This window comes from Streptopelia decaocto (assembly GCF_964273445.1).
Source record: "Streptopelia decaocto genome assembly, chromosome: Z".
NCBI classification, from domain to species: domain Eukaryota; kingdom Metazoa; phylum Chordata; class Aves; order Columbiformes; family Columbidae; genus Streptopelia; species Streptopelia decaocto.
The window spans coordinates 55427979-55443660 of record NC_138657.1 but is presented as its reverse complement, the minus strand read 5'-3'; the positions used below and the strand labels follow the sequence as shown (position 1 = coordinate 55443660).

Here is a 15682-nt window from a genome sequence, read left to right as displayed (position 1 = left end):
TGAGAGGATAAATAAAACCACCTTTTGGAAAGTTTCCACCTCATATAAGAAATCATATCACCATTAATGTAACATGACTTGAGAAACAAAGAAGTAACAACTGAACTAGCCATAATATTGCTTTTCTGAGATAGGATGAAATCAGAACATAGGTGTTTTTAGTTTCCGTGTTATCCTTGCACTGGTCAGAAGACTGAGGCTTTTCATTTCCTTTCCCTGCAGTGTCTGTGGGAATTATATTCTCAGGAGAGTGCACTTCTGGCAGCAATGGTTTATGTTAATAGTTCCTGCAAAAAGGACTGGTGGACTATTGCTTGGAACACAGGAGAGGTTTATTTTGTTTGGCAATTACATTATGAGGTATTATTTAAAGCAGATGCCTTGCAGGGCCTGCTGCTGAACACTCCTCAGATTTTTGTTTCTAGAGGAATTACTGTGATGATTCTCTGCTTGCTTCTTTGCTTGTAACCTCCTTCCAGACTGGTCAATCCCTTGCTTCACATACCTACACCTCCTTTGGCTTCAAGTGGACTATTAACCTGTTATCTCCAGGAGTCAAGGGAGCTGATTTTTTGGTGCAGGGTCAGATCTGATGTAATGGCAAAATGCTCCAGATATGTATTGCTGGCCAGCCACAGTGTTGTGTTTAATTGTAAAAAGAGTTTCTTATCTCTATAAACTCAAAAAGAAGTACAATGGCAATGAGCTGTGCCGTTCACTGTGCCTGACAGAGCTACAGAGCATAACATTTGTCCAGCCAGTGCACTGCCTTGTTAGCAGGAGAAAACAAAACTGACACAAAAACACATTAGAGACCTGATCAAAGGAAAGACAGATTAAGTGTATGCTCACTTCTCCTTACTGTTGTGTCTTCTGAAGATAGCATAGCTATGTAAGCTCTGCAGAAATAAGGCAAATAGTTTGAAAAGAATTTGAAAAGTTAGTAAAAAGTCATTTTCATAATAAAATAATACATTTTTATTAACACATTGATATAAATTACATTTTAAGCATCATCATATATATATTTAATTGATAAAATATCTTTAAAGAGAATTTTAAATTATTAGACACACAATTTATATTGTGATCAGACATTGTTGCAGCTGAACCTGCATGAGCTCCACACTGGTGTTTACAGCCCAGTATAATTTCCCACATGTGACCTTCTATCCCTGCAACACAGTTATCACTTGTGACTTCAAAATTTAGCTGCCATCAAGATGCAGTCAGCTCTCACCCTGGGAAAGGTCAGTCTGTCAAAGTTGGAGCTCTGGTTGTGGGCTTGGGAAAACTAGAAAGCTGATATTAAATTGGGCTTTACCAGTGCACAGATTCCCTCTCCATCACTGCTCAACTGAGGAGAATTTAATTTATTCTCTTTATTCTAGATGGTCTTTTAAAATACCCATTTGATAAAATTTTTAAATTAAAAATGTTAACTGGATTTTTATTCTACTGGGGAGTCTCTTGCTAAGGCAACTGTTTATTTGGCTCAGAAGTTTCGACCTGTGGGCTTGAGGGATCAGGAGACACTACACATCATTGGCTCTGGAGACTCATCATCAGTGACTGGTATATGAAAAATAGTGTCTTTACCACAGGGCAAATTAATCAGATTTCCTTATCACGCGAGATCTGCAGAGTGGTCTCACAATCACTAAACTCAGCAAAGACATGCTAATAAGAAGTTCAGATCTGAGCTTATCCCTACTCAAAGGGTGAGGTAGTGTGGGCTGGGTGGAAGGCAAGGAGACAGGCAGAAGTTAATGGCTTGTGTTGCTCCTCTTGGCCAGTCTCTGGAGGTGCACAGGAGGTGCCAGCCATGAGCACCTCTCACAGCTGCATGCAGTGGTTGTCGTAGGGGAATGGTACAGAGAAGATGCTGCAGACACTGGGAAAGAAACCATTAGATGTACTGGGACAGACAGTGTATCAAAGGGGCCCTCGCCTCCTTTTATACATTACACATGTAGATTTTGTACCTTTTGCTCTTTAGTCATGTAAGTACTGTTAACTTTTCCTGCTGTGAGTCAGGAGAAGAGCAATCCAGCCAGAAAATGGAACTTTCCATTTCCTGAGCAGAGCCAGTTTCTTACCCAGAGGGCAGGATGGCAGTATGGCAGTAAGATGAGGACATGGATGGATACTTCCATGTGGGTGTCTGACTCCCTTTACCCTTATTCATATAAAACCAAAACACCTACTTTCCTGGGCCTTTCCTTGTGCTGGGCTGAATCTGCTTTCTCTGGAGGAATTGTGCTATATGAGGAGGGAAAGTAAAACTCTGAATGAATGGGTGGATGAATGAACAAAGGAGCCTTCCCCACACCTGCTCTCACAGAACACAGGCCCCACTCCTGTTTAAGGGGCAGTGGCATGAAGCCATGTCCGAGATTCACACTTCCTCACTCATGAGTCCAGGCCATCAGAGCAGGGAGAGGCAGGCAGACCAGGCTGTCACCATGCTGGCGGGGAAGTCTGGGCCAGGAGGAACTGATGAGTACCCACATTATGCTTCCGACATAAACCAGACTGACACTAATTCAATTTCTGTAGCGTGATATGATTTCAAGTGGTCTGTCTTCAACATGACGTGTGTGGTGGGGGAAGAGTGGGAAGGCAGATGTTTGTTCTTCTGGTGCCAGGAGGGCTTGAATGTTTTTTATGCTGGATGCCCTTGACTCCAGGTGGTACAACATCTCCCACCTCATCTTCCTCCAGCTCACCCTGTCAAGGAATAAGGGGGTCTGCATGCAAAGCCTGTAGGCCATTTTTTTTTTTTTTTTTAAACACAAAAAGCAGAAGAGAAATAGTTTGGTGAGTGGGCATTTTGCAAAAGGCCACAGTGAGATCCTGAGTGCTTGTGACCCCTCTGTGGGCTTACCCTGCTGGGGAGCTTGGCTGTGGCTGGGGCAACAGCATCACATGGGATAAAAGGATTGCCTGGCCATCCCTCTTCAGATGTGTTAGTGGTACTCTATCCATTAGCTTACAGTCCTGTAAATGCCAGTGAGTACTCGTGCTGTTTCAGATCCATTTTGCAGTTTATTTTGTAAAATTACTGTGCTAGTGGTGAAAGGTGAAAGGTCAGTCAGCTTCAGCAGGGCAAAAGGTCCAACTGAGAGCCCATGTATGCAGCAAGGGTAGGCAGAAAATGCAGATGGGCATGACAGTGGTGTAGAAATGTCTAGAAGAGCCTTAGTGAGCAAAGACAAAATTACATATAAGGCTGTGACTTTTTCTTTTGTAGCTAAAATGCTCAGAAAGAATCAGAGTTAAAAGCCAGTCTGTGGGAAAGCAAGATGTGCAGTTCCAGCCACCTGAATAATAAAGGAAGATCAATACTAACATGACCATCTGGATGGTCAAAGAAATAAAACTAACATAATCAGATTGTAACAAAATATAAAGGGCCTTGGACAGATTGTGTTGAAGTACGTTTCTCATAATTGTAAAGAGTTATACTCCAGACTCGTGAGAATGGTTCTCAGGCCAGATAACCGCCCCCAAGTGCATGGGATGTGTGAATGTCCTTGGGCCTGGTCTGTGAATGAGTGGGAAAACAGGTGAGACAAACATCACATGAGTTTAGTGTGCTTTTAAAAGCAATTATTGGAAAAACATCTTATGTAACATCTTAGTCTAGGCCTGTATCTGTAAATCCTATAAATTGTCAATGGTGAGTAAAGAAGCGGGCCTAGGTCAGCTCTCTGCTTGCCCAGGCTCTGTGCTTTTTTCCAGAACGAGATCTCCGTCTCTGCGTGAATCTGTGTCTGTGTTCCAGTGTGTGCTGTTCCTAATCGCCGCAAGTGGTGCCCGGTGTGAGCGTGTGACCCCTGGAGGCTCTTCATCAAGCAGTGTGTTTGGCCGCGACCACACAATCCGACGGGTGAGTAAATTTTGTAGCCACATTAATCCCTACAGTACATACAGGGACAAGCAGTCCTCGTGGAACGAGAGAGTTGCGGGATTGCGTTAGTATGGGGCAAGCCACTTCTCAGGAACATAAATTGTATTTGCAGGTTTTAATGCAGATATTACGTTTTTCTGGGTATCGTATTTCTGAGAAGCAGGTCACTTCGCTCCTGGTATGGGTGAAAGAGAATTGTGCTTGGTTTCCGAGTGAGGGGACATTTGACAGTAAAATTTGGGAACAGGTCGGGGAATATCTACACTCACAAAAGAATTCAGGTTTTACAGTCCCCGATAGTTTGCATGTAACTTGGAGATTTGTGTACACTGCGCTATCGCACTTGCAGTTGGCAGAGGAAATAATGCAAGGGCAAAGAGGGGAGGATGGACAGAAAAACACAAATGAGCAGGTTGCTAATGATTTGAGTCTTGACAGCACTAATCCTTTTGAATCAGGCTCTGTAGATCTTGAAAAACAGTCAGTTATATATCCATCAGTAATGCCATCACAGCTGTGTAAAGATAAGGCAGAAATTTGTGAGGAGCTGGGTCAGGAGTCTAAAACTCTGCCCTCAGCACCTCCTTTGCCTAATTTTAGTGATGCTTATACAGCACACAGTAACCCCTTCATGACTGAGACAGCAGAACACAAAGGGGTGATGCAAAAATGCGGTGAAAAGGCTACGGAGCATGGCGATTTTTCTTCCGCTTTTCCAGTTATTTGCAAACCACGACAACCGCCAGAACATGAAGGACTACTTTATACAATGGTTAAGGACTTAAAAAAATCTGTGCAAGAGAATGGGTTACACAGTCCTCTTACAATGGGAATTATTGAAAGTATTGGTGCCACATACATAATGACTCCATGGGATTGGAAATCGCTTGCTGAAACAGTTTTGACACCATCGCAATATTCTGTGTGGCAATTAGAGAATAAAAATCTTGTGATTGAACAGGTCTTGGAAAATTTGTCATCAGGAGCAGAGATAAATCAGGATATGTTGCTAGGAACCGGACAGTATGTCACTCCACAGGCGCAGGCTGGGCTTCCGTGGCAGGTTTTTGAACAGGCAACTCGCATTGCTATTACAGCGTGGTGTCGGATCCCAGAGGCAGGGCAGCTCGTAAGCTTGTTTGCAACAATAAGACAGGGACCGCAGGAGTCTTATGTAAGTTTTGTGGGCAGATTGCAAATCGCTATAGCAAGACAGATTGAAAATGAAGATGCAGCAAAAGTTTTACTGCTGCAGCTGGCATATGACAATGCTAACTCTGACTGCCAGGCTGCTTTGTTGTCAGTGGAAGGTAAAGCCCCTGATATCGCGCAATACGTTAAGGCTTGTCAGAATGAAGGAACAGAAACATTTCAGCCTTCGGTGTTAACAGCCACGTTGTCTCAGCTCAGTGTAAATCAAGCGAGCCTTAAGTGCTTTATTTGTGGTAATGAGGATCATGTCAGTAAAAACTGTCCTCAAAAGCGCTATAAAACACCAAGAGAATGCTCACTGCAGTCGTTCTCTCGCTGTCAGAGAGGATATCACTGGAGTAATTCCTGCAAATCTCAGTTTCATAGATCAGGGAAACCCTTGCCAGGAAACAGGAAGAGGAACGCGAAACCCGGTGCCCCGCAATCCAGCAGGGTTCAGAATCCAACTTCCCAGCCGCAAAACAGTCTCTCCCCCGGAGCAGCAACAGTATTGCAGTCTGGCACACAGTCTATGATCTTGCCCCTGCAACCGCAGGCAGCGCTGGGCTGGATTTGGCAACCACAACAGAACTGTTAATTACAGAATCCTGGGTATATACAGTAGGTACCTCTGTGTGGGGACCTTTACCTAATGGATTTTTTTGATTGATTGTTGGACACTCTAGTGCTAGTGTACAGGGTATATTTGTCCTTACTAATGTAATTGATACAGACTGTCTCGGAGAGATTAAAATCATGGTCACAGTGACTCGGATTCCCTGCAAAATTCTAGCTAATCAGTGAATTGCACAGCTGTTGCTTTTGCTGTACTGGGTCCCTCAGACAGCTACAGCTGGACGAGGAGATTCTGGTTTTGGGAGTTCTGGCCAACCACAAGTATTGTGGTCCCAGGAGATTACTATGCAGCAACTCATGCTTACTGTTTCAATTCAGGGCAGACCTTTTACAGGGCTAGTGGATGCTGGCGCCGATGTTTTTATCATTTCTAAACAACAAATGGCCAGAAAACTGGCCCCTGGAAGTAGCTATTGCTGCAGTTGTTGGAATTGGAGGAAGTCAAACACCTATGAGAAGTGCTCGGATGTTGCATATTGTTGGCCCAGATAAAGTCTCAGCTTGGATTCAGCTGTAGGTTTTACAGATTGCTATCAACCTTTGGGGTAGGGATTTGCTACAGCAGTGGCACGTTACTTTAACCACTGCAGACATAAATTTATCTTAAGGGTCACTGATCTAAAAACCCTGCTCAAACTTACTTGGTTAACAGACAGGCCGGTTTGGGTCAAACAGTGGCCCTTGAAAGGGGAAAAACTGCATGAGTCTCTAAGCACTAGTTCAAGAACAGCTGCAAGCAGGACACATAGTACCTTCCACAAGTCCGTGGAAGACTCCCATTTTTGTTATCCTGAAAAGATCAGGGAAATGGCATTTGCTACAAGATTTACATGCAATTAATGCAGTGATGCAACCTATGGGAGCCTTACAACCTGGTGTCCCAAATTCCACTATATGGCCTAGTAATTGGACACTGCTTTTTACCATTCCGCTACATCCTGATGATTGTCAGTATTTTGCTTTCTCAGTTCCCAGCATTAACAATGCTCAGCCTATGCAGCATTATCAGTGGACAGTTTTACCTGAGGGTATGAAGAACAGCCCCACAATTTGCCAGCTGCTTGTGAGTACTGCTCTGCAGCCTACACGCGAGGCATTTATAGAGGCTATATTATATCATCACATGGACGACATTTTAGTCTGTGCTGAACAACCTGACTATCTCCAGGGTGAGGTAACACACTTACTTCAAGCTCTGAAACTTCATGGCTTACAAGTTGCAAAGGAAAAAGTACAGACTGTGCCTCCTTGGAAATATTTGGGCTGGATTTTAACAGAAACTATGATCAGACCCCAGCCTTTGGCAATTAATAATGACATTAACACATTGAATGATTTACGGAAATTGATGGGGACAATTAACTAGGTACAACCCATGCTTGGAATTTCTAACCATGAACTCCAGCATCTGTTTAATTTGCTAAAGGGAGATTCAGATTTAACATCTCCTCACACTTTAACTCTGCAAGCACAGAGAGAATTAGAGCTGGTAGCACACAAAATTACAAACTTACAGGCTGACTGCATTCGATTGGATTTGCAGATTTGTCTACTTATAGTTACAACACAGAAACAACTGCTGGCTACTGTGGGACAGTATGATGAGAATGCAAACAGACTGATATACTTGGAATAGATTTTTTTTGCCCATTTCTTTCTGTAAAACTATTACTCAGCCCCTGGAACTGATTGTTACTCTGAACAAAAAAGTCAGAGAACGGATTCAGGCTTTAGTGGGCCATGATCCATCCGTCATATATGTAGCATTTGTGAAACCAGATTTTGATATTTTTTTATTCACAATCTATGTCCTTGCAAATTGTGCTAGCTGATTTTCTTAACAGCATAGCTTTTGGCATGCCTAACTGTAAATTGCTGCAGAATCTGCATGTCTTTGATATCAGACCACAGACCGTACTTGAATTTGGTCCTATCCCAAATGCTCACACAGTTTTTGTTGACGGTTCAGGGAAGTCTCATAAAGCTGTAGTGGTCTGGTGTGAAGATAATGATTGGCATAATTCTGTTAAAGTTGTTGAAGGTTCAACCCAATTAGTGGAACTTGGCGCGGTTTTGCATGCCTTAGAGCTTTTTAGGGAGGAACCTCTAAATTTGGTTTGTGATTCTGAGTAAATAGTCAAGGTCCTACAACGCATCCCCTCCGCTTTTCTTAAAGAAATCTTGCAACAGCAGCTCTTTGATATGTTTGTATCATTGCAAACTGCATTACAGCTTCACAAACACCTACTGTTTGTTAGTAGATGATATGATGATATGATGATATGATCACATACAACTTTACCAGGTCACATAACTGAAGGTAATGCATTTGCGGATTCTTATACTGTAGCTACAGTCCACTTCCAGTCTGCCATGGCTTCACATGCTTTCTTTCATCAGAATGCTACTGCATTAAAAAAAGATGTTTGGTCTCACTCCCGAGCAAGCGAGAGACATAGGGCGCTCTTGCCTGGAATGTCAAGGTCTGATTACAAGCTCACCCTCCCTTAGAGTTAACCCTCGCAGGCTCTCAGCTAATGCCATATGGCAGTCTGATGTTACACGTTTCATCTTTTGGCTGTTTGAAATATGTACATGTTTCTATAGATACTTTTTCAGGTATGCTTTGTGCATCTGCTCATACGAGTGAGAAAAGCAGAGATGTTCAGCGTCACTGGACCCGCTGTTTTTCTATGCTGGGAGTGCCACAACAGATTAAAACTGACAACAGTCCTGGATACACTGCTAGATCCATGCAATATTTTTTACAGCAATGGGGTGTTTTGCACGTCACAGGTATTCCACATTTTCCCACTGGACAGGCTGTCATTGAATGAGCACATTCCACACTGAAACAGATGTTATTAAAACAAAAAAGGGGGAATATGGCGCCTCAAGAACAATTAGACAATGCAACATATACTTTAAATTTTTTGAATCGTACCGTGCCTCCCTCTTCTATCACAGCAGTGGAAAAACACTTCCATGTTCCAGATTCACTGCCTCAGAGACCAAAGGTTTTATAACGGGATCCCATGCACAACAGTCAGTGGCAAGGGCCTGTATAACTAATCACCTGGGGGAGGGGGTATGCTTGTGTTCTTCTTCCAACAGGACCAAAGTGGCTTCCTGCGAAATATGTTAAACCTTTCTACAAGTTGGACAAACACGACGCAGGACCCAGTACCAGAGGTGCAGCACCTGTCCCTGCAGCAGAGAGTAATGAAGAAACAGAAGAGATCAAAGAAAGAGGCCAGTGATGTTACCTGGGGACAGCTAAAAAGTTACAGCAAAACCTATTAACAATTGTCTGTCAGAGAAGTTCTGTCTGTTTTATCAGTGATGGGGGGATGAGGATGTAGTTCAGAGTAATTTGGCTTTTGTTTCCATTCTGGATCTTAATATGTAAGGTATCTAAAGTAACCATAGAAGATGTTTTGATCTTGCAAATTAGACATATTAGTATATCAGAATAGTATAGATTATTAACTGGTAAAATAAATCTTTCAATGCACTTGTTTTCCTTATTAGGACAACTAACCAGCTTTCTGCAATATTTGTAATTGTTGTAATTTGTATTATTCTGTTCTATTGTAGGTTCATTTGCAACAAGAAAATGACACATAAGGTATGACGATCCACAGTGGGCATTCCAACTCACCAACAGAATGCCCCCTTTTGACTTTGGAGGCAAGAGGTGACTGCACCACCACTCCAAAGTAGTTTGTCAGATGACTGTGGTCACAGGATGGAATGTGTGGCAGTTGCGCATTCCCCTGAAATCTGGAGCCTTCAATAAGGAGGCTGATGGCTCTTTAGCACCTTTTGTGCCCCACTGTGCCTGTCCCCACACATATCCACCTAGAATGGTACCAAGGTGTTGTCAGTCAGCTTCACCTCTACCAACTGATGGGTCAGGAGGGGTGGGACCCTCGGTCAGTTGACAGGGTCCTTAACAATGGAGGTGCCCAGACTAGCTGAGAAGCTTCTGGACTACGTTGTAATGCCCACAGCCACATCTGGCCAAACAATGAAACGGGGTTCCCGCCGAAGACGCCCTTTGAGTAGTCTTCTCGGAGCTGCGGGTCTGTAAACTGGAGTCCTTTCCTTAGACAGGAACACTGTCTAAGGAGACTTCCTGGGATTGAGGGTGCCTCACCTCTTCATTTGGGTGATTGATTATTTACTGGATGCATCCTTGAATGAGACTTCGCCTAACCCAGGCGAGTGATTATTTCTTGTGAGTACCCTGAAGTAAGAGGCCTCTAGTTTTGCTTCTAGTGAGTGTCTACATGCCCATTGTGGATCCTCATTATTCTTATTATATTGTATTTGAATAATCTCCTTAGCTGATATCTGAACCTATATTTTCTGTTATCAGAGTGCGAAATATGTGTAATACCATTGAAATAGAATTTTAGTGTTCATGAGTTATATCAAGTAAAATAACAGTCTTAGCTAACGTGCAAGGCCTGATTTAGGATTTATCCAGTACCCTGCAAAATAATTGCAAGGTTTGTAAGAATTAGCACTGTAAGACATAATGGTTAACATTATCTGATAGCATAAAGTGATTAGACCCAAAAACTTCATTTTCAGATCTCAATCTGCATATATAGGTTTTTGTGGGAATTGGATATGCTTGTGTGATGTTTTTTCTTATAGTCTTCCGAATCATCTGGAGAATGATAACAGAATGCAAAGAAGAATAAAGCCAGGGCCCTTACTGCACTCTTTGAGAACCTGAAATTTAAAAAAAAAGAGGGGGAAATGAGGGAAAGCAAGATGTGCGGTTCCAGCCACCTGAATGATAAAGGAAGATGAATACTAACATGACCATCTGGACGGTCAAAGAAATAATACTAACATAATCAGACCATAAAGAAATATAAAGGGCCTTGGACAGATTGTGTTGAAGTACGTTTCTCATAATTGTAAAGAGTTATACTCCAGACTCGTGAGAATGGTTCTCAGGCTGGATAACCACACCCAAGTGCATGGGATGTGTGAATGTCCTTGGGCCTGGTCTGTGAATGAGTGGGAAAATAGGTGAGACAAACATCACATGAGTTTAGTGTGTTTTTAAAAGCAATTATTGGAAAAACATCTTATGTAACGTTTTAGTCTAGGCCTGTATCTGTAAATCCTATAAATTGTCAATGGTGAATAAAGAAGCGGGCCTAGGTCAGCTCTCTGCTCGCCCAGGCTCTGTGCTTTTTTTCCAGAACAAGATCTCTGTCTCTGCGTGAATCTGTGTCTGCGTTCCAGGGTACGTCGTTCCTAATTGCCACACCAATCTATCTGAAACAACCTGCAGTATTTCAAAAGTACATAATTGATAGCGTCTTTTGGTCTGAAAGGAGGTATATAAAGAAACATGCATAATGATCACAGGATTCAGAGTAATGAAATTACACTGCTTGTAACATTAACATTCCTATGAAGAACTCATGTTTTCCATGATTTATGATGTCAGCTGACCTGTTGCTTTACAAAGTGCACATTAGATGTACATAAGTCCATGCTTTCTCCTACATTGGATTTTTAAGATCTGAATAAATTTCCTGGAGCTTAGTTTATGTGGTCTTGACAACGAGTGATTTAGACCTTGCTAAAACACTAAGTTTTGAAAACTGAAATCTGGAAAACAGGGTAATTTATGTTCACTGAGAAGAAATGTTTATGTATATAATTTACTTTCCCATGTCCCAAAAACCCTTCTGTCTCCAACAGTAGCCAAATGCCCCATGTGATTTCCCACAGCTGGTCATCAGGACACAATACTAGGCAGTTTGATTTCAGCATGTCAGTGTCAAGGGTCGGTGGGAGGTGCATGTGTGCATATTTTGGAAATTGTAATTTGCACTTTTTTACAGATTCATTGGTTGCTTAACAAAGTAATAATCTCTGTGTGTGCCTGGCTGTGAACGCACCAGTCCAGGCCTGTGTCTGGCTTCTCTGTTTAACTGGTAAACATTCGAAGCCAGGTACAGCACATATTTAAAGGGCACTAAGCAGAAGCAGGAGGGGAAGGGTTTCTGATGTTGCTTGGCTTCTGGAAGTCTCACATTGCTACTGCTGTTACTATTGGTAAGTATTATAAAATATTACTGAGCAGTACCATAGCAAGTGTTGCAAAGAGACTATGATTTTCAAGCCTGGAATGTTGTTTTTTTGACGGTAGCTGGGATAGTTTTCTGATCTGTGGGGTGGATAAAGTGTTTGTGGGGGAGCTGGATTATTTTATTGGACCAACAGATATTGATCTTTTGTGTTTGAAAGCTAGTCTGTATTCTTCCATTGTTATAAATTGCTCCAATGAAAGATATTTTCCTTCTCCTTGCTAAAAAAAATCATGCCTGCTTACGTCAGCTCTGTGCCAAGACATTAACATACTACTTAGATAAAATCCACCATACACTATGTATTTTGAATAGCTCTTTCTTCGCATGATAATCAATGGGTTAAGTGTCCCATTACCGTGTGTTGTCTGCTCCTGCTCCCTATCCACCTCCTACACAGCTTGCAGGGAAGGCAAACCTTAAATCACAAATCATCTAATGAGCCCGCATCTCTGTGGTGTTGGTGGAAGGGGAATGACGAATTCATCTGGAGGAGACCCTCTTGCTGAGGTGCTGAAGGTGGAGTGTGCAATGGGGCTGGAGGTGATGCTGGATAGGAATAAGATAGGTCAGTGTGGAGAGTGGTTTGGCAGGAGTTGGGCCTGCAGATTAGGAGTAAGGGGAGGTACAGGCAGATGTTGCCTACCAGCTCTCTCACTTCTATCCAGATAAGGTGGTTTGGGTCAATGGTCTTCCGTGTTGCTGTCTGCCCCGTCACCCACCTGGAGACTTCACTGCTCCTTCCCCAGCCCTGGTCATATTCTATCTGCATTCTCATATTCCATCTCCATCTCCCTCCCTGCTCTGAGTCCTGCTGGGCTGGTGTGTGGCATGGAGCATTGTTGTAGTGACACTGAGCATACTTGTAATGCCTGCAGAAGGAGAGCTTGAGAACAGCTGTTTAGAGCTGCAGAAGGTCAGTCAGCCCCACACCTCTGTCCTGTTGGGGAAAATGCTCCTTATGTCACCTACATATGACCTAGGAGAACCTGGCTCTATTTCTGCAGAACACATCCCCATTCTCCTTTTGCATTTCCCTTCCTCCTTTATCCTTGCTGGCAGCGCCTTTTGTCTCTTGTCACTCAGTTGTTGGTGGCTCTTCGCTCTTCCATGGCTGCTCAGCATGAGCTCCTGTATGGGTTGGCACAGACCCAGCCTCCCAGGACTTGCTTCAGGCTTTGATGGCTGCTGTGGCTGCAAGGCACCCATAAGCCCACAGCTTTACATGGTGTGTATTTACTTTGGGTTCAAAAAAGAAGTGTAGGCAAGCACAAAGGTACAACCTGTGGGATGCCCAAAAGGCACTGCAGCATCTGTCTTGCCCCTAAATGACTCCTGCCCTTTGTCTTTTTTCTATAGTCATCAGCTTTGCTGTGGGACCAGCACAGCTATGTCAGCTTGGACACTTCACAGGTGTGCACTGGAAACTGTGGCCACTGAACACAAATTCTTTGGCAAGCTGACTTGAAGAGAAATTTGTTGCAACACAGATAATCAAACAATGACAGCTTCCTGATTTGGGAACATAAACCAAATGCCACTACATTCCTTATAACAGATTAAGGCAATAAGGCATAAAAGCTTGTATTGGCAAATAAAGACACGAAATTTAACCATCTGACTTAAAAACAGACAACAAAGAGACATTTGTATTTCCATAGCAACCTTACCATGTAGAAAATCTTAATGTTGGGGCTTTTAAAGATAACTTAAATTCACAATTATGGCAATACTGAGCTAATATTTGCTGAAGCAAAGTCAGCATCTAGTCCTTTCAATATACATAAACTAGTACTCTTACGAAAATCACTTTTTCTTCCATTTTTATTCAATTTTGAACGGCTGTTTGCTTAATATTACAATTGTTTTACATATATATCCATAAGAGCATCAATATGTAATACAAACAATAAACATATACACACATCTCTTAGTGCTAAACCAAAGAGCAATGAAATACTGTGGCTATTCTGCTAAAATATTTTATTTTAAAAAATAACTGTAGCAATAGGCTGAAACATCCATGTCTAAAATTGATGCAAGAAATTCCTTCATGTGCAATCAAAATAAATCTCCATGAGACCTGATATTTTCAAAAATTTATTGTTATTCACCCTGTCAAGTTATCTTAGCACATTTGCATGGGAGGCATGGGAGGACCAGACGATTTTTAAATTAGTAGCAGGTGACTTACCTTTGTGCTGATCAAACACTGACGAGGTACTGAAATCCATTGTGGTCTATCTCGTTATTTACAACCAGACCGGACAAGTGCCATCTCCCTGTTTTTCTGGGAAGAATCCCAGGTATTACAGTAAACAATGCAATAATAGCTGTCTCCAGTCTTCTTGTCAGAGAATTAAACTCGCTTTATGGCTGCAGGTTGTTGTCAAGGCAAGGACATTATCACTGACTCGATGGGAACGTTCTATTCTGTTTGTTATGGACCTTCTTAAAAAGACATCCCTGGAAGCTCAACTGGGCTTCTGACAAACATCTTTGCTTCAGCGAGTGGAATCGCCTACGAGCAGCTCTCAGGGATGCTGCAGCTCACCCAGACAGACAGACACGCCTGGGAGGGTGAGCGGGACTTGCTGCAGGCGGAGCATCCGCAGAGCTGACAGCCCGGGCCGGCGGGACACCCTGCGGTGCTGGCTGGGGACACCCCACAGTGCTGGACAACAGCACCCCGCGGTGCTGGACAAGGACACCCTGTGGTGTGAGCCAGGGACACCCCATGGTGCTGGACAAGGGCACCCCACGGTGTGGGCTGGGGACACCCTGCAGTGCGGTGCCCAGGAACAGCCGGGCCCCGCCGGCAAGCACCTGTGCCCCGCTGTGGCCAGGGTGGCTTGTGACATGATGAGTTCTGAAACTGTTTCCTAATTTAACTCCTGCATGGAGAGCGTAAATTAGAAAGCCCTTACTCCCTTAGTTTTGTACTACCCAATTAAAACTAGGTAAAGCACAATGTTTAATGAAGGGATAATAACTGAAAGCACATTACCACGGCTGAAGCGGACAGTGATAGCTCCAACAGCATAGTGCAACAGGTATAGTTCTGCCAAAGTAGACACGTATCTTCACCCTATATTTTTGTCTGGCCCCCTGTATCCCTAAGTTAGGAACTTGGACTCCGTACTGTAAAGGGAAAGGGACCCTGGTGAACTTTGCTTCTTGCTGGGTTGTTTCCATGGAGGAAATAACAATAAATGGGCTGACTTGGAATTTACCAGGAATGATGGGTCATCAGCAGTGCCTGGGGGCTGGTGGGTGGGAGGAACATAAGTTTAATTACCACTGGTGCACTGAAAGAGACACATCACCTCTACTGAATAAGGCAGACCTGCATATGAAAATGAGGAAAGGCAAACAATTTTTGGCCTGAAAGTGCAGACAGGGCCTACACTAAAGCTATGCCTAATCTGGGTCAACTTAAGAAGCCCTGAGACTTTATTCACTATATTTATTATATTCTGCTGTATTGACTAATTCCCATGACTACAACAAATGCTAGAGATGTAACATACATGTGGACACTGTAGGAGCTGTAGCTGGATGTGCTTCACATCCTAAGCATCTGCTTCTGAACGTAAATCCAAACTATGTGTTTGGAAAAAAATAGTGTGGTCCAGGAAGCAATATGGCCTCAACAGCTTGAAGACAAAGACCAGAGCTGAAATCATAGCATAATTTTGCTTGGAAAACAGCTTTAAGATCACTGAGTCCAATGATTAACCTGACACTGTCACTAAACCGTGTCCCTAGAAACATCATCTATCCATCTTTTAAACACCTCCAGGGATAGTGACTCTACCAT

General features: G+C 43.0%; 1 protein-coding gene across 1 annotated transcript in view; it reads right to left on the bottom strand.

Annotated features, from left to right (window-relative positions):
• ANKRD55 (ankyrin repeat domain 55) overlaps nt 1-14096 on the bottom strand; it is a gene marked incomplete at both ends in the record, with an annotated part of 55573 nt that extends 41477 nt beyond the window's left edge. Inside the window, one exon of the mRNA XM_082074551.1 lies at nt 14057-14096. Within this exon, the coding sequence (XP_081930677.1) occupies nt 14057-14096 (40 nt within the window). The remainder of the gene's footprint in view (nt 1-14056) is intronic.
• Between the last annotated feature and the right edge of the window lie 1586 nt (nt 14097-15682).